At 35.4% G+C, this 17,603-nt stretch overlaps 2 protein-coding genes across 2 annotated transcripts; both read left to right on the forward strand.

Annotated features, from left to right (window-relative positions):
• The first annotated feature begins 2,563 nt into the window (after positions 1-2,563).
• LOC107817925 (fimbrin-1) lies at positions 2,564-10,362 on the forward strand. Its single transcript, XM_016643821.2, has 14 exons — positions 2,564-2,897; positions 3,015-3,185; positions 3,741-3,979; positions 4,081-4,252; positions 4,338-4,376; positions 4,571-4,639; positions 4,745-4,861; positions 5,771-5,982; positions 6,584-6,739; positions 6,895-7,094; positions 8,087-8,244; positions 8,331-8,427; positions 8,947-9,038; positions 9,448-10,362. The coding sequence occupies exons 1-14, from the start codon at positions 2,814-2,816 to the stop codon at positions 10,012-10,014; spliced, it is 2,373 nt and encodes a 790-aa protein (XP_016499307.1). The 5' UTR covers positions 2,564-2,813; the 3' UTR covers positions 10,015-10,362.
• Positions 10,363-11,584: 1,222 nt separating this feature from the next.
• On the forward strand, positions 11,585-12,911 carry LOC107817924 (putative long-chain-alcohol O-fatty-acyltransferase 5). Its single transcript, XM_016643820.2, has one exon. It carries the CDS (start codon positions 11,724-11,726, stop codon positions 12,768-12,770), a length of 1,047 nt encoding a protein of 348 aa, XP_016499306.2. The 5' UTR covers positions 11,585-11,723; the 3' UTR covers positions 12,771-12,911.
• Positions 12,912-17,603: the final 4,692 nt, after the last annotated feature.

Genomic DNA, 17,603 nt, shown 5'->3' on the forward strand with positions numbered 1-17,603 from the left:
TTTATAGTTATATGGAGTATTTTTTTTTTGGTTAGAGGCGAAATAGTATTTAAATAATTATAAAAAATAAAAAAAGTTCATAACATGATTACATATGATCATTAACCGAATTAAGTATGATAACATGATAAAAAAGATAAATTTTATTTTAATTTAATTTGAATTTTAGAACTTTATCTATAAATTCAAAATTATCTTTTAATTCAAATTCCGTGTGTGTGTATATATTATAGTATATTATATTATGTTATTTGTATTTAACTAAAATAACCAAATATAGAATAAAGTTATCATATACTATTGACATTTATTAGCTTGTCACTTGGCTTAACCATAATGTCAATTATATATGGTAACTTTCTTGCTTTAATATATATATAGATTCTTCATTCTGAGACAATTTAATATTTTTCATTCATTCCTACCTATCAAAAAGTCTTTTTCGAATTTTTTTGATTGCTTTTTGGTTTTTGATGAATCATAAGATAAAAGGGCATTTTTTTTCTCAATTTTATCAATTATTTAATAATTATTAATACCAATATTTGTTTGGATTATTCTCGGACCTTTTCAGGTACGAATTGCGAGAACTAAATTGGGAGAAGTTTGTCCCGATTTTTCTTTAGTCTAAATACTTTCGAGCCAATTCCCCAAGATATAACTATCACATTGTATTTTAGATATAACGTAAAGGTACTCAATTTTAATAAATACATAACAAAAAAAATGTACATGTCAACGATTATTTTAGGCCGACCTAAAACATAAAGGATTACTTTTACCTGACAGTTGCTACTTAGCCTACTCCTTAGATAGTTCTCGTTCTCTGACTAGCCTCAATCCCTTTCTCTATATGCTTAAGAAATACTTTTTCCGTTCTCTTTTATTTATCGAGTATTCTAAAAATAAATTTTTATTTTTACTTCTCACTTTTAATATATCAAGAGACGATAATTTTTTTCTGTTATATATACCCATAGTATTAATTACTCATTTCAAATTATTTTCTCAAATTCATTAAAAATAGACATTAATTTTTTTTGGTAATTATCATATTTTATTACCAAGAACGAAATTACAGCTCAAAAACAAACACTAATTCTGGACATCTTCCCGGTATTAGTTTCTCCTATACTTCTATTTCTACCTACTAACTATGAATTAACAACTGCATTAAGGTAGAAATTTAACTCTTCTAATCTTCTTCTCAATCTTGACAACGAATATCCCCTTCCACAAACCATTTGTATAATCTGCTTTATCAGTACTCCTGTTGGTCTCAGTTGAGCTCTGAAAATTCTATGATTTCTCTCCTGCCATACATAATAGACACAGCTTGCTAATGCTATTCTGTACATTTCTGCATTTGCTGATCTGCCTCGAACGTTGTTGCATGCCCATTCTATTTCTTGACTCCATTCCATCGGTTGTCTATTAACATTCATTCACTGTAGTAGTTTCTCCCAAATTGTTGATGTGTATGTACACTTGAAAAATAAGTGTTCCATGCTTTGCTCTTCTACATTGCACATAGGACATAACAACTCATTTGTTATTCCCCATCGTACTAATCTATCTCTTGTAGCCAATTTGCTCGGTATAGCCACATACAGAATAAAGATCCTCTTTGGCATACCTCCATTGTTATATACCAGCTTCCTCCCAGGCATCTTCTCGTGATCCTGCTTCAGCTTCTTGTATATATAGTTGATGGTTATGTGCTTCTTGTCAAGTATCTCATCCAAGTTGACCCCAACTTCTATCATGTATTGTTTAGCCTTCAAGATCTTCTGTACCAACCATGAAGTTTGCTTAGCTTCTATGTGTTTTATAGGTCTTCCTTTTCCATAATAAGTATGAATCCATACCACCCAGAGTTTATCCGTTTTTTGAGCTAAGTTCCATAATAGCTTACATATTGCAGTTTTATTCCACAACTCAACATCTAGCAGATTCCAGCCCCCACTTGCTTTTGGTTGACATAGTTTATCCCATGCCACTAGAGCTTTTTTGTCACCTCAACTCCCTAATACCATAAGAATTTCTTGCATATGGCTTCTATGAGATGAATTATCTTCTTGGGGAATACAAATATTTGAGACCGGTATATTTGGATATGAGTTGAGTATCATGGTAAATTATGCATTTCATCTACTATTTTTCAAGGGGCGTGTAAAGTTTATAGTGAACAGGGAGTAGTTATTTCAAGCAAAAATTTACATCAAAATAATGAATAAGGCACAAATGACTTGCATATAATTATAAATTTAAATTATGACTTCAATTTAACACAAGTGTCTCAATAATTTTATTAATTTGATACAAGTTTTTTTCTTTCGAAATCCAACATCCCAAACCCTCCATTGTCGAAGGAAAAAAAGAGTTAAAGAAATGCTTTAACTAACGTCGTAAACCAAGAAGAAAAAAGAAAAGTGCAAAAATCTCCTAGATAAATACAAAAAATGACGTAATAAATGCTGAGGTGTAAAATAGAAGGATGAGTTGTTCAAAAGAAGAAGCTCCTAACATTTATATGGTACCCACCTTATCAAAGTGGGCCTCCATCACAGTAAGCCCCCTTCCTTAACTGCCCTTCTCCGCCTCATAGTCTTTGCGTGTCCTCTGCCCAAAACTTCTCTTCTCTCTCTCTCTCTCTCTCTTCCCCTCTGTTTTTGCTCCATATCCAAGCAAACACCACATCTCTCTCTTTGTTACAGTCTCTTTTCTATTATTGACAAAAACAGTCAAAGCTTGAAAAGTATAAGAAAACAAGTTGCTACAGCTATTTAATTACTAGTAAATAGTAATTGGTGATGTCTTTCGTTGGTGTTTTTGTTTCTGATCAATGGCTTCAAAGTCAATTCACTCAAGTCGAACTTCGCAGCCTTAAATCCAAAGTAAGACTCGACTCTTTTATCTCCTTAATGTGTTGTTTTCCGATTGTCCATGTTGATTAATTTGTTGTTAAGAGTTAATGATTTTTACTGTTTTATTTGTTTTTTTGGACTCGTTAGTTCATTTCAGTTAAGAATCAGAATGGAAAAGTAACAATTGGAGACTTGCCGCCTTTGATGGCGAAATTAAAGGCTTTCAATGAGATGTTTAATGAGGAAGAGATCCGAAATATCTTGGCTGAATCAGGTTCCGACGTCAACGATGAGATTGATTTCGAAAGCTTCCTTAAAGTGAGTATCTAATTAAGTTAATTATATTTATTTCCATTAGTGACATTTGGTTTGTTTACTCTTTTGCCATTGATGGAATGGAAATGAACAAATAGTTTCAGGTCACTTGTTATGTAATTACACATAAATTACTTGATAGGCATTATTTGGTTATCTAGTAAAAATGGTAACTAACCAACTATCACAAGTTAAAATTCACTAATATTGTAAAAAAAAAACTAACTATATTATCAGTGTATATAACTTAAATCCATAGCAAATTTAAATTGTGTAGACTGACGGACTATTTACACAATTAGGTCACTTATTTGGTAATTATATTTAAATTACTTGATCTAGTATTTTTTTTGTAATTAACTTGCTATCACACGTTAAAATTCACTGGTAGAGCAAAATAACTACTACACTGATCGGTGTATATAACTTAAATCCATAGGTAAATTAGTTATTGGGGATTCTAGCTGATTACCTAGTAAGTGGAATTTATAGTACTTTGACCTCATTATTCTGGATTTTTGGTTTAGTGACATTTGAATCATTGCTTGTAATGAACAGACATACTTGAATCTGCAAGCTCGAGCTGCCTCTAAATTAGGCAGTTCTAAACATTCATCTTCCTTCCTGAAGGCCTCCACAACTACACTTCTTCATACGATCAGTGAATCAGAGAAAGCATCATATGTAGCTCATATAAACAGCTATCTAAGAGACGATCCATTCTTAAAGCAATTTCTTCCAATCGATCCAGCTTCAAATGCTTTGTTTGATCTGGCAAAGGATGGAGTTCTTTTATGGTATTTAAACTTAACCTGCTTTGTGATACTCCGAAGTATGTGCAAATTTATGACAAGAGTTTCTGTTGGCTCATTATGGTTTTCTTGCTGTGGTTCTCTAGTAAGCTGATCAATGTCGCTGTACCTGGCACAATAGACGAGCGAGCTATTAACATGAAACGAGTAATCAACCCATGGGAGAGAAATGAGAATCACACCCTTTGCCTCAATTCTGCAAAGGCTATTGGATGCACTGTTGTTAATATTGGCACTCAAGACCTGGTTGAAGGACGAGTGAGTTGAATCTTGCCCTCTTCATTTGCATTACCTCAATATACCTCTGAGTTGTGTGTTCAATTATTTTTCTACATCTTTGCAGCCTCATCTAGTACTTGGGCTGATTTCTCAAATTATCAAGGTTAGTTCCTGATTTCTGTTCCTTTGTGTTCTCTGCCTAGCCTTTGGGGAAAAGGGGCATGATAGTTATGGCAGATTATGTTTGGTGCAATAGCATTGCTCTTCATATCTTTGGGTTGATTTTACTAACTTTTTCTCTGTCTCTCTCTCTCTCTCACTCTTCTCTCCCGGTTCTTGACAATTGTGGTATCTTAGATCCAACTATTGGCAGATCTCAACCTCCGGAAGACCCCTCAGCTCGTCGAACTGGTGGAGGACAGCAATGTAATTTAATTCCTCTTGTCCAACGTGACTGTACTTTTATTTCCCATCCATTTGCATGTTTACGAACTATACAAACAAATATCCCATTATTCTTAACTTGTTCAGGATGTTGAGGAGCTCATGGGGTTAGCACCAGAAAAGCTCTTACTAAAATGGATGAATTTTCATCTAAAGAAAGCTGGTTACAAGAAAACAGTAGCAAATTTTTCTTCTGACCTGAAGGTATGCATGTACTATCTTTTTCCCCCCCCCCAATATCAACAAGTAAAGAAGTTTTCTGTAGGGGTATTCTTGTTTCTACAGAGTAAGATGATACTTCAATTAATTCCACATTACTAGGTGCATGCCAAATTGTAATACTCCCTCCTTTGAATTTTGACTGACCTAATTTCCCATTTATGTGTTCTCAGATTACCTGAACCCTGTAAGTAGTGGATTTTTCCTTCTCTAAAAATTAGAAATAACCTAAAGGTTTAGTACTCATTTCATCTAATTGGTTTGATCAACTTTTAATTCTTCAAATGACAGTTCTGCATCTGAAAAAATTCGAAGTGATTCCGTTCTGCCTTTGATGTCGGATCTTTGGAACAAATTACCCTATCTCCGCACTCACTTCTAATATTAGTTTAAATATATGTGGTAAGCTATAATATGATTACCAATTAAACTCCTTTTCTCAATTTCCTTGCTAGTCAAATGGATTATCTTTTTTGGGAGGAAGAAATATATGTGGAATATATAACTTCGACTTATCAGAAGAAATGTGGAACTTATTTAAATGATAATCATATTTGCTGCTCTATCCTTAATATTAGAGAGGACAGATCCCAAAAGTTCATTTGAGGTCTGGTAGGAGGCATGTCATTTCAGTCAAGACTTCGATTTTGCGTTTAAAATGATGAGAATCCTAGTTGGATTCTGAAAGTTTGTATTAAGTTTCTTATAAAGTTAATTGTAGAAATGAAGATGCAAATGCACATTCCAGTCTAGTTCATGGTATAATATGGCAAAACAGTGTAGTGTAATATCTAAGCTACACCTTGACTAGTCTTGACCCGTTTTAATTCAAAGATCTACCTTCATAGCTGCATATGGCCTCTTGGCAATTACATATTTACGCTTTCTCTGCAGGACGGGGAGGCCTATGCTTACCTTCTTAATGTACTTGCACCAGAGCATTGCAGCCCAGCGACTTTGGATGTCAAGGATCCCACTGAGAGAGCTAACTTAGTTCTTGAGCATGCAGAGAAAATGGATTGCAAAAGATATCTAGATCCGAAGGACATCGTTGAAGGCTCTTCCAATTTAAATCTTGCTTTTGTTGCACAGATATTCCATCAGAGGTAGGAAGCTAACGTGGCTACACTCTTTTTATCTTTTATGGCTGTTGTTGTGCTCAGCATGATATAAAGCACATAGTTGACGGCTCAGCCAATTAGGTCTTGCTTTTTCTTATACAGATATTCCACCAGAGGTAGGAACTTAACGTGGCTACACTTTTTATCTTTTGTGGCTCCTTCTGTAGTTGCGCTCACTGTGATACTTGGGGACTCAAATCATAGAAAGGATTTAGATCACATTAGTCGCAAGAAACAATTTTAACCGCTATATGAGCTAATCATGTATTTTTTGTGCATGTATGGCTTCGTTTTCCTCTCCTTTGTTGCTTGAAATGTCTATTTGGAAGTTATTCCTATTTGATGCTCCATTTAGCTTGATTAGCTAGAAGCATGTACCTATAAAAGTTGCTATCTGCATTTAACCTTTGAATGATGTTTTGAAGCCTCTTGTTGCTATTCTATATTTGAATGAGGCTAATCTTTGCGTTTTAGTTGCTTTGAATGTAGTGTTTGGATTTTGTCTTTTAGTTGCCAGATGAGAGGGTAGCTAGTTGTTTTTAATTGAAGAGAAAGGCCCTTTATGAGCAATGCTATTCTTTTTCAGGAGTGGATTATCTACTGACAGCAAGAAGGTCTCCTTTGCAGAGATGATGACAGACGACGAGTTAATTTCCAGGGAAGAGAGATGCTTCCGACTATGGATTAATAGTCTCGGGATAAACTCTTACGTTAATAATTTGTTTGAAGATGTCAGAAATGGGTAAGTGATAGGTCTGCATAAACATGGCTCACCCCAAACACCAAAAAAGGACATGTGCTAGTAAAAATGTAGTAATTGGAATTTGTAGGTAGAAAATACCTCTGCTTCAGCTGCTATTATCTTTGACGCATCAACTTCTCCATCCATTTCCGCAGATGGGTACTTTTGGAGGTATTGGACAAGGTTTCTCCAGGATCTGTTAATTGGAAGCACGCAACAAAACCTCCAATTAAAATGCCATTTCGGAAAGTTGAAAACTGCAACCAAGTTGTCAGGATTGGGAAGCAGTTGAAACTTTCCCTTGTAAATGTGGGTGGAAACGACTTTGTCCAAGGGAATAAGAAGCTTATACTTGGTAATGTTGCAAAACAAAATTTATATGTTTCATAGTGAGGCTTATTTCTCTTCATGGCTCTCTGGGAACCTAATTGCTTTTTAATCTTCTTGAGCTTCCAAGATTCTGTCTCATCTAGACTTGTATTATCATATTTATTTGTGTGGAGCTGGAAAGCTGGAATACATTATTTGGTTATCTTCCTGTTATCATTCTTGACTGCATCCAACACCAAAAGTTTCCCGTCCCTACCCTAGTTACTATGTTGTCTGAAGAATGCATTGGTTCCTTTTCAAGGTAATTGATAAAACTCTATGGACCTGGAATTACCAATCCTTTCATGAAATGGATTTCGCATGATTGTGTAGATTTCTTGCTGATGTGGGATTGTGGTTGAGGATATTATCTAATAACTCCTGTCAAAAGATAGAAAAGATTAATTTGCTTGTATTATTACTTAATTGTCATCATAAAGTATAGCATCAAGTAACGTTTAGTTCATCATCCTACTGTAATTGATTTTTCTCTATATGGTTCTGTATAATGATTTAATTTTAATATGCTGGCAAACTAAGGATGTTAGATTTCAACTATTTGTTACATATAGTCTTTGGTCATATATAGTTGGAAGTGATCAGTTATTATGGTGCTAAAACTGCAGAAATCTTCTAAGACCCTGTAAAATGAGTAGTCTGTATAACTGGATGTCAAAGAAAAAGCATTTTAATCTTAATGGATGAAGAAGTTTAGTTGTATTACTCTTAAAGCTTTTAAATAGTGGTTGCAAATACTGAATCATCATAATTCTTGGTTTAGCAGTCTACATATTATGTGAGCTCCGCTGTGCAAACTTTCTCATCTTGTGTATGTGTTTCAATGTGATTATGTTGCTCATGCAACTAAATATCTTACTTTTGGTTCTATGAATTATCTGCTATTTCGACATGTACAAGCCTTGTAACTAGTGCCTCTTAGCACATGACTTATGTTTCCACTCCTACATCCTTTTCCAGCTTTCCTGTGGCAGTTGATGAGGTTTAATATGCTTCAGCTTTTGAAGAACTTGAGATCGCGTTTCCGAGGGAAGGAGATTACTGACGCTGATATTCTAGTTTGGGCAAACAAAAAAGTGAAAAGCACTGGAAGAACATCTAAAATGGAGAGTTTTAAGGTGTAGTATCACTAGTTCCTGTTCAATTGGCGTAATTTCAACCTTGACTATCTGATTCTGACTTAGAATTCGTGGATTTTGTTTAGGATAAGAATCTTTCAAGTGGATTATTCTTTCTCGAGCTTCTCAGTGCTGTGGAACCAAGGGTTGTTAATTGGAATCTTGTTACCAAGGGTGAAAGTGGTATGGAATGGATTCTTGCAATATTTATCTTTCTTTCTCTTCTTGGCTTTTGGGAAATGGGCATGGAGCGAGGTCGTCTTTCAATACATTCTTTGTGTAGTTATCTGCCACAGGCTTCACTTCCACTTCCGTGTTAGGAATATGGACTTGCATTTGCAATAATGAATTCGACTTTCAAGCACGAGCAACTAGCTTCATACACTTCCTTGGTGTTAAATAAGGATTGAAGAATTGACTTTCTAGCGGAGCAACTAGCTCCACATGCTTCTTTAGTGTTAAATAAGGATTCGAATTTGGCTTTCTAGCTGAACAACTACCTTCCTTGGCTTTTAATGCTTGTGGTCTTCTTTCTAACAACACCGGAAAGAATACAGCAATTTTCAAAAGGAGTTGTAGCACAAGAGGGTCTCACACATCTTGGCTCTTTATTCGATCTACTTCTTTAGAAATTTAATCTGTACTTCTCATCTAGTGGGTGCTGTGCTCTGAATTGAACTTTCTATTGTTGCTTCCTAACAGATGAGGCAAAGAAACTGAATGCTACTTATATCATCAGCGTTGCACGGAAACTTGGGTGCTCTATCTTTCTGTTGCCTGAGGATATCATGGAGGTGAGAATGCTATAATGTTGCTTGTTATGTACTCTCTATCATGGCGAATTGCAGCTAGTCATTTGTGTCCATGGGAATCAATTAAAGTAGGCAAACTTCTTTGCTACTGCTAAAGAACCATATCCTGGAATATCTTGCTAACTTCTCTCTTAGGCTGGGGGTGGGGGTGGAGTGGGTTATAAGGGTCTTAACAAAGACCAGACAAATGCAGTACAATTTTTGCAGGGTTGAAAAAGTAAAACCATTCTGGAAATTCAGAACATGTTTATAACAAAACAACTCAATTCTATGTCCTTTTAACAATACAGTGAGAAGTATGCACACTATAGCTTTTCCTATGATCTTTCCAAAGATGTCATCATGAGATCTGATTGTAACACTATCCTTCTTGGGGTCACGTGGTGGACAGGTTAACCAAAAGATGATCCTTACTCTCACTGCCAGCATAATGTACTGGAGCCTTCAGCAGACAGCGGAAGAGGCGGAGTCTGCATCTCCTGCGAGTACTATAACTGATGCATCACCAGTACGATCTACAAATGGTTCAATGTCCCCCTTGATTGCTGCTTCGCCTGATGCATCCCCTGCACCGTCAATTAGTGGAGCATCCTCTCCTGTGGTGGATGCATCTCCAGCACCATCTGTCAATGGAGATGAAGAAAGCCAACTAATTGCTGAAGTGTCAAAGTTGGCAGATGATGACGCATCGTCTGATGTGTTAGCATCCCCGGAGCAGGCTGAAAATGCAGAGATACCATCAGATGTGCACAGGGATGCTGAAAATGCAGAGATACCAACAGATGTGCACAGGGATGATGAAAATGCAGAGATACCAACAGATGTTTGCGCGGATGCTGACAATGCGGAGATACCATCAGATATGCCCCCATCCCCGCAACTTGAGGATACAGAACAACAGAGTGGCCTCTCACATGAAGTTGAAAATGAGGGTACAAAACCAGATAATGAACAATAGTTGGAAGTTGTCTTTTTTACAAGCTCAAGGGACAGAGAATAAGCAAGGGGAGAAAGCAATACCAACGAAAATAAACAAAGAAAATGTGTTTTTAGATGAATGATAGTAAAGTGCGAAATGTGATTAGATACGAATATAGATTTAAGTACACAATGTTATCAGCTCAGGAAGATAGTACACACCTTTGGAGAACAACTGTACTTTTTCCAATTTTGTTTCCTGTTAGTTTTCTATAGATATTTCCTTTTGAATGTAAGTAGCGTTTGGTCCATTTGATGTATGGCTTAGATTGTGGAAATTTTCCCAATGATTCATGCTCATGAATACGCAGACGATGTATAACTACTAGTATCCTGAAGTTCGGATAGACTATTTTTTGAGGTAGCAGGATTTAGGGGTAGAAGGGTTATTCGTGTTTTATATAATCATTGTGCATTTTTTTATGTAAACGCACATTAAAAGTGTGTTTTTTGAATGTTGAGGGCGTTTTCAAATTTGAGGTTCGGTCAGTTCGTAAGAGTTATGGCCCAGCTTGGGTGCAAGTGTCGTGCTAGATTTATATTACTTGCAGTTGTTTTCTTTTCTGGGATATAGTTATTTTAAAACATCGCACCCGGCCGTGATTACTAGTTATTGTTATTGCTTGATATTTATTTTCTGGTTTTTAAGATGTTATTATTTCTATGATTTTTGTTAATGGTATTGATATATTGTTTTTTCTCGCATTTTCCGTCTCCTTGAGTCGAGAGTCTATTAGAAATAGCCTCTCTGTCCCATCGGGGTAGAGATAAGGTCTACGTACACACTACCTTCTCCATACCCCATTTATGAGATTTTACTGGGTCGTTGTTGATGTTGTTGTATATTACTGGTAGAATCGAGCTCCTTCTTCAAAATCTCTCCTTTGTGGGCTTTATTTGATTCAACTGGTGCCCAGAAAGGGATTAGACCCAAAGGCTATCAGCTAAGTATTACATTTTGGTACATTGGTTGAGGACAGGAGAGGACGTTGTCAATTTTTTGGATCTTAAATGTTACTTACTTGGACAGAGAATCAAAGTTGCTATCTTCCAGAAAATGATATGCACTGTGCACATCCATCCAAAATACGGAACTTCCCAAAGTTTGGCTCGAACTTTGCTACAAGTACTTGTTGGTGCTCTTTCCACATGTTTCACAAAATCCAGGAAGGATGTTTCACTTTATATGATTATGACAGCACTTTCTTTTCATTTCTTATAACAAAGAAACATAATTCAGCTTTCTAAAGTTGAGAACAATTTAATTTAGAGTATTTTTTTTTCAAGCTATACGCAAATATTATAATATGTAAAGATTACAAATTTCAAAAGTCTTATGACCATATAAATATTAGAATAAAGTTTTAAAGATCTTTCTTTATTATCAAACTTTATATTCGGTCAAATGGGTTAATATAAATTAATACTACGGCAGTATTCACTTTGGTAGGTTGTTTAAGGACAAGATGTCGCCAATTTTTTTTTAATCTAACGTGAGTTTCTAGGAAAGATCCAGTGTCAAAGCCTACTTATAGAATCATATTTTGCCATGAACTGTGCACGTCTATCCAAAATAAGATACAGTACTATTTTCCAAAGTTTGGCTCGCGGTAAGTTAAATAGATCAATTTAAAGTCAAGAAAAGACAAAAGAAGGCATCACACACGGTCTCTTAGATCCAACCAAGAAATGTCATCAACTCATGTTTGTCTCTCGGTAATTATCTCTCTTTGTTACTGCTATTTCCTATCTGCCAAAATTCCAAAAGGTATTCCAAGACTCATTTCTCTTCTACCCATTTTTTACCTCTTCACCATTCTCCCACTTTATTTTTCATCTGCATTTCTTATAGCACTCACCACTTTCTTCATTACTTGGCTTGCCAATTTCAAGCTCCTCCTCTTTGCCTTTAATCAAGGCCCTCTTTCTCTCTCCACAACAAATGCAACCAAAAAATTATCTCTTCCTGTTTTCATTTCCATGGCTGCCCTTCCCCTCAGATCCAAACAAAAATCCAACGAGCCAAACCCCGCCAAGAAAATCCCTTTAAATTTTGCTGCAGAATTTGTGCTCCTTGCAATATTCTTGGGGTTGACTTTTCACCATAAAAGTCAAACCCATCCAAAATTGGTCTTGATTTGCTATTGTTTTATGATGTTTCTTATGATTGATATTCTTATTGCATTATCTAGCTCTATTGCTAAAATCTTGGTTGGGTTAGAGCTAGAGCCACCTTCAAATGAACCTTATTTGTCAACTTCCCTTCAAGATTTTTGGGGGAAAAGATGGAACCTCACGGTAACAAATACGCTGCGTCTCACCATATACAACCCCGTGAGGTCAGCATTGTCGGAGGTAGTCGGTAAAAAATGGGCCCTACGGTTTGCCGTGCTGGCAACTTTTATCGTGTCCGGTTTAATGCATGAGCTGATATTTTATTACGTTAATGGCGTGAGTCCGTCGTGGGAAATGACGTGGTTCTTTGTGCTTCATGGGCTGTGTGTAATGGTGGAAATTGGAGTGAAGAGAGCTGTGAAGGACACGTGGCGGTTGCCTTGGTTCGTTTCTGGGCCGTTAACGGTTGGGTTTGTGGTGGCCACTGCTTTTGGGCTTTTCTTCCCACCGATAGTTAGGAATGGTGCAGATGAAAGGGTACTTGAAGAAATTGGGTCTTGCTATGATTTCCTCAAAGACAAAATGCTTCAATTGCCGAATTTTGTGGGTCATTTTAGATAAATTGATTTCCCCCTTCTTTTTATTTGCAATGAAATTTTTATAGTGCATCTATTTTGGCTTCTAGTCCTTCTGCGAACAAACTTTATAGTTTCATGAATTTTCTTTTGTTACATCATTTGAATATATATCTTTTATGAGAAACTTATGTTGCACCTCTTCTAGTTTGTTTTCGTGTTGTTTGAATATCATATGGCTCAAGCAAAAATACAATGCCACAAAAGTGGCTATTTGGTAAATCAACCGAAAGAAAAACGGGGCATTTGCATCTATATCCGCTTTTTGAGTCACGTTTTAACTTACCCGTATTGCAAAAAAAATTACAAGCGTAACTACTTTTTCGCGTAACTTCAAGATACGGGTCTGAAGTAACAAAGGCAATCACGCAAACTTCAGCATTCTAGCAGACGGGCCTGAAGTAGCAAAAATTGTTGAACCAGGTGTGCTGAAGTTTTTGTTTGTAATTGTTGAACTTAAGCATTCTAGTAGCTGAAGTTTTGTTCTCTATTTGCTGAAGTTTTTGTTTGTAATTGCTGAACTTCAGCATGTTTTAGGCTGAAGTTTTTCACGTAAACTTAGTGTTGGCTAAAGTTTTTGTTTGTAATTGCTAAATTTAAGCATTCTAGTAGCTGAAGTTTTGTTCTCTATTTGCTGAAGTTTTTGTTTGTAATTGCTGAACTTAAGTATGTTTTAGCTGAAGCTTTTCACGTAAACTTAGTGTTGGCTGAAGTTTTTGTTTGTAATTGCTGAACTTGAGCATTCTAGTAGCTGAAGTTTTATTCTTTATTTGCTGAAATTTTTGTTTGTAATTGCTGAACTTCGGTATGTTTTAGCTAAAGTTTTTAGTGTTGGCTGAAATTTTTAATTTATTTGTAATCGCTGAATGGTTAAGTTCTTTACCAGTAGCTGAAGTTAACGTATCCAAGGAAAGAGAGTCCCGTCATACAGGCGTTAAAAAGCACCTCACTTTGTTGTGATATCATACACCTGGTTTCTGTAGTAGCTTTTCGCCCATGAGGATCTTATATGTATTCGTGTAAGTAATTATCGTGTTGTCGTGTATAACATACGAACGGATGAAGTGGAAAGCTCTACCCATTTTTGTATATCTTGATGCCAAATTCATGACTATTAACAAATAGTGGGATCTGATCATGGTAAAGATCATACGTATCAGAAAAGGTATACGTATCATTATAGAAGAAGAAGAAAACAAAGGAGGAGAAGGAGGAGGAGAAAGATGGCTGATGTTGTTTAAAAAGTGGGTACATGTTAAAACTTTTAAAAAATGGGTATAGATTAAATGAGGGTGTCCCGTGCAATTTTTACAAGAAAAACCTTTATTGGGTCTGTCTGTTGCAGCCCAAGTCCAGTAATTCTAGATTGGGCTTCTAATTAGGCCCATTATAGACTGAAGCTACACTTAAAATAGCACGGGCTAACCAGTTTTCGGATTGGTCATTTAAAAATGGCTAGCATTTGCAAAGTCATTGAAAAATAGACACTATTTTGCTGTAACAGGGACCGGTCCAGCATAATATACTGGAGATCGGTGCACATGTGTATGAACTTCCAGCATATTATGCTGAAACTCTAACACGCGGAAAGTTCCAGCATAATATACTAGAGATTGGAGCACCTGTGTATGAACTTCGAGCATATTATATTGGACCGGTATATTATACTGGAACTCCAGTATATTATGCTGGAGTTCCAGTATACTTATGTTGGAACTCCATTATAATATACTGGAGTTTCAGTATACTTATGTTGGAACTCCAGTATATTATGCTGGAGTATTTTCCAAATTTTGAACAATATTTTCGTTTAGATTTACCTTTACATAAAAAGTGACTAAATTTTGATTACTTTTGAAACTGTGACTATTTTTGAATGACCACTTGTAAATCGGGCTATTTTTGAATTTCTCGCGAAGCGACATAGTCGACATAGCGTGTGTTGGCCAGTTTTTTGGACTAGTAATTAAAAATAGCCAGTACTTGTAAAGTAATTGAAAAATAAAGAGACTCTTACGGAAATGCCCCAATTAAGTCATAACTTACAAACATCTTGCAATTAATCATAGATTTATCAAAATTAGTTAAATACACACAAAAATTGAAAACCAAAAAAAATAAGGATTCTTTCTCTCAAAGAATCACAAGCAAAGATCCCTTCCATGTTTTTAAGCACGATCAACAATATTAGATGCGAGACGGAAAGGAAATTTCATGGATGAGCTAACAAACAAGGTGATGAAATTCCATATATATATATCTTGTATATATATATATATATACAAGATTTCAAAAATCTAAGCAAAAGGGGACCCTTTTCATTTTCATTGGGTATGGTTGAAAATTATTGAAAATATATAGATGAGTCAATATACAATTTTTTAGGAAGATTAGAGGTGATTTAGACTGATTTGGTATCAAAATTCGTAGTTAAAATCGAATTCAAAAAATTCTTTTGCGACATATGTCACACCTCCTTTTTGCGCGCCCGCCCCGAAGGGTTTAATGCGCGAGGGTGTTTTTCCAATTTAAGTGACAATATTCGAAATGGGATTATTTAATTCAGAGTCGCCACTTGGGAAAGGTTTTTGATGTCCCAAGTCACCGGTTTATCTTGAATCCCAAATCGAGGAAAATATTCGACTTTCCAAATGAAGTCTGCGAACCAGAAATTCTAAGTAAGGAATTCTGTTGACCCGAGGGAAGGTGTTAGGCACCCTCGAATCCCGTGGTTCTAGCACGGTCGCTTAAATTGTTATAATGGCTAGATATCTGATTTAATACATGTTATTACTTTATGTGTTTTCATTAAGTTTAAAACCGCTTTTATTATTATTTATTTTTTATGGAATTGCAACGTCGTGAAAATGCATTTCGAACCACGTCACAATCAATGCGCCCGTGGTTGTTAATACATTCCGACTCCGTTGAGATTTGGATCTGGGTCACATAAATATGCACCCGAATTTAAGAAGGTAAGATTATTAAAATGTTCGCCTGAAGCAATTATCGTATTATTATTTCTGGGTAAGGCCGTGGAATTTTGCTAAACGGCTTATCCCGAAGTCTAAGTAATTTTAATTAAACATTTATCGAGGGCCCCGCAATTTGTGCGTTTTACTGGGCGAGGCTCATCTCATTTATTTTATCAGGATAATCCTAAAGTGCCTGCATTTTCTATTAAAATTGTCTCCAAAAATGAAAGAGAAAAGGTCTTAATTTATTTACATGCTTGAGTTGTTGTAGTTGAGTTTCGAATATGATTCGTAAATTCTGAAAAATGATACAAGCAAGGCAGTCCGTTGCCAATACGGGCACATGCCCAACGTATATGACATTAAACTAAACCTGGGCTTCACGTATTACTACCTAATTACATTATACTAGGCATGTTCTCAGTTTGTCAAATTAAAAAAAACTTGGCAATCTAATTTTAATCCTAAAACATTTACATGCTGGAATTAACCAATATTATTTAACTAAACAATTTTCTTACAAGTTCCGAAATGGTCTATTCGTTTGATTTTTAACTTAGACGGAGTTACTACACCATTTATTTATTTTTAAGCAATATATAGATAGTTCATCCGTTAAGCTATCGTTGGATGTTCCACTATATATACATTAAATAGCTACATGATTCCGATTTTTGTAAGCTAAATAATTTATATATACAAATAAAATTAAGAATATAATTCAAAATAAATTTAGAACTTCAATTCTTCATTTTTCGTATTCATGCTTCCTGTTTCAGTTTACAATAATCAGCGTGTCAATTGTGTACCTGATATTGGAAGCAAAAGAAAAGTGAGAGATCAGCAGAAATTCAGTAGCATACAACAACATCAATCCCAGCAACTAGTAACAACCAGCGACGAGAAACTTAGTGACAGATTTTAAAATCAAAACAAAATCCAGAAACAACAACAACCAACGGACAGAAGTAAAGGGAAACTTTTCAGATTTTTTGAAAGACTAGTTAGTGTTAAACCCTTAATTTCTCAATCCGTATCTCAGAATATTTGGATTGTATACCAGGTGTATATTCTTCTTCTTTTGAATTTCCAGAATGTTTTTCTTTTTGTTTTTCTAATGTCTTAGTATTTTTTTTTTTTCGGAATTTCCTCTCTTAAATTTTTTCTTCCTCTATTCTTTTTTCTCTCTATCTCTGTCTGTCTGTCCCCCAAATCTGATTTCAAGACTTCTACTTATATCCCATAACCCATAAATCTTTTAATCAATTAAAAATCAACCCATTTTCTCTACCAAACCCATTATCTTCCCACTCCTCCCCATTACATTAAATAAACATATCACACCATCCCATTATATTTTGTCCCCCATGCCTAACATAAATAAATACAAGATTCTCCCACTAAATTTTGTCTTGTCCCCCCTTTATATTAAACAACTATATCACAACCCACCCCAATTCATTTTGTCCCCCATGCTTAACATAAAGAATCAAAATAATATTCAATTACCAAACTACCCCTCCGACCTTATTGCAATTACAAATCTACCCCCGAATGCACTGCAATTTACCAAATTACCCCTCTGCTCTAAATAATCAATTAAATCATAGCTTGACCAAAATATAGTCAAGATGACCAATTTCTCAACAATCTTCAACAACAAATCATATGAACATGATGAACAACACAAACTCCAAATTAATGGAAATAAATCAACCATATCGGGAACCAATCCTGGTTAATTTAGATCATCAATGGATGAACAAAGATACAACAATACCAACAACAATATGCATGATTCAAATTAAATCAACAAATCACAAACAAACATAAACTCACATTAA

The sequence above is a fragment of the Nicotiana tabacum genome, chromosome 10, assembly GCF_000715075.1.
Source record: "Nicotiana tabacum cultivar K326 chromosome 10, ASM71507v2, whole genome shotgun sequence".
Classification (NCBI taxonomy): Eukaryota; Viridiplantae; Streptophyta; class Magnoliopsida; order Solanales; family Solanaceae; genus Nicotiana; species Nicotiana tabacum.

Excerpts from the sequence above, each read along its gene's own strand:
- LOC107817925 (XM_016643821.2), top strand. The coding sequence starts at position 2,814 with ATGTCTTTCGTTGGTGTTTTTGTTTCTGATCAATGGCTTCAAAGTCAA. Across the intron at positions 2,898-3,014 it reads TTCGCAGCCTTAAATCCAAA|TTCATTTCAGTTAAGAATCA; the intron begins GTAAGACTCGAC and ends TGGACTCGTTAG. Across the intron at positions 7,095-8,086 it reads GAATAAGAAGCTTATACTTG|CTTTCCTGTGGCAGTTGATG; the intron begins GTAATGTTGCAA and ends ATCCTTTTCCAG.
- LOC107817924 (XM_016643820.2), top strand. The coding sequence starts at position 11,724 with ATGTCATCAACTCATGTTTGTCTCTCGGTAATTATCTCTCTTTGTTAC.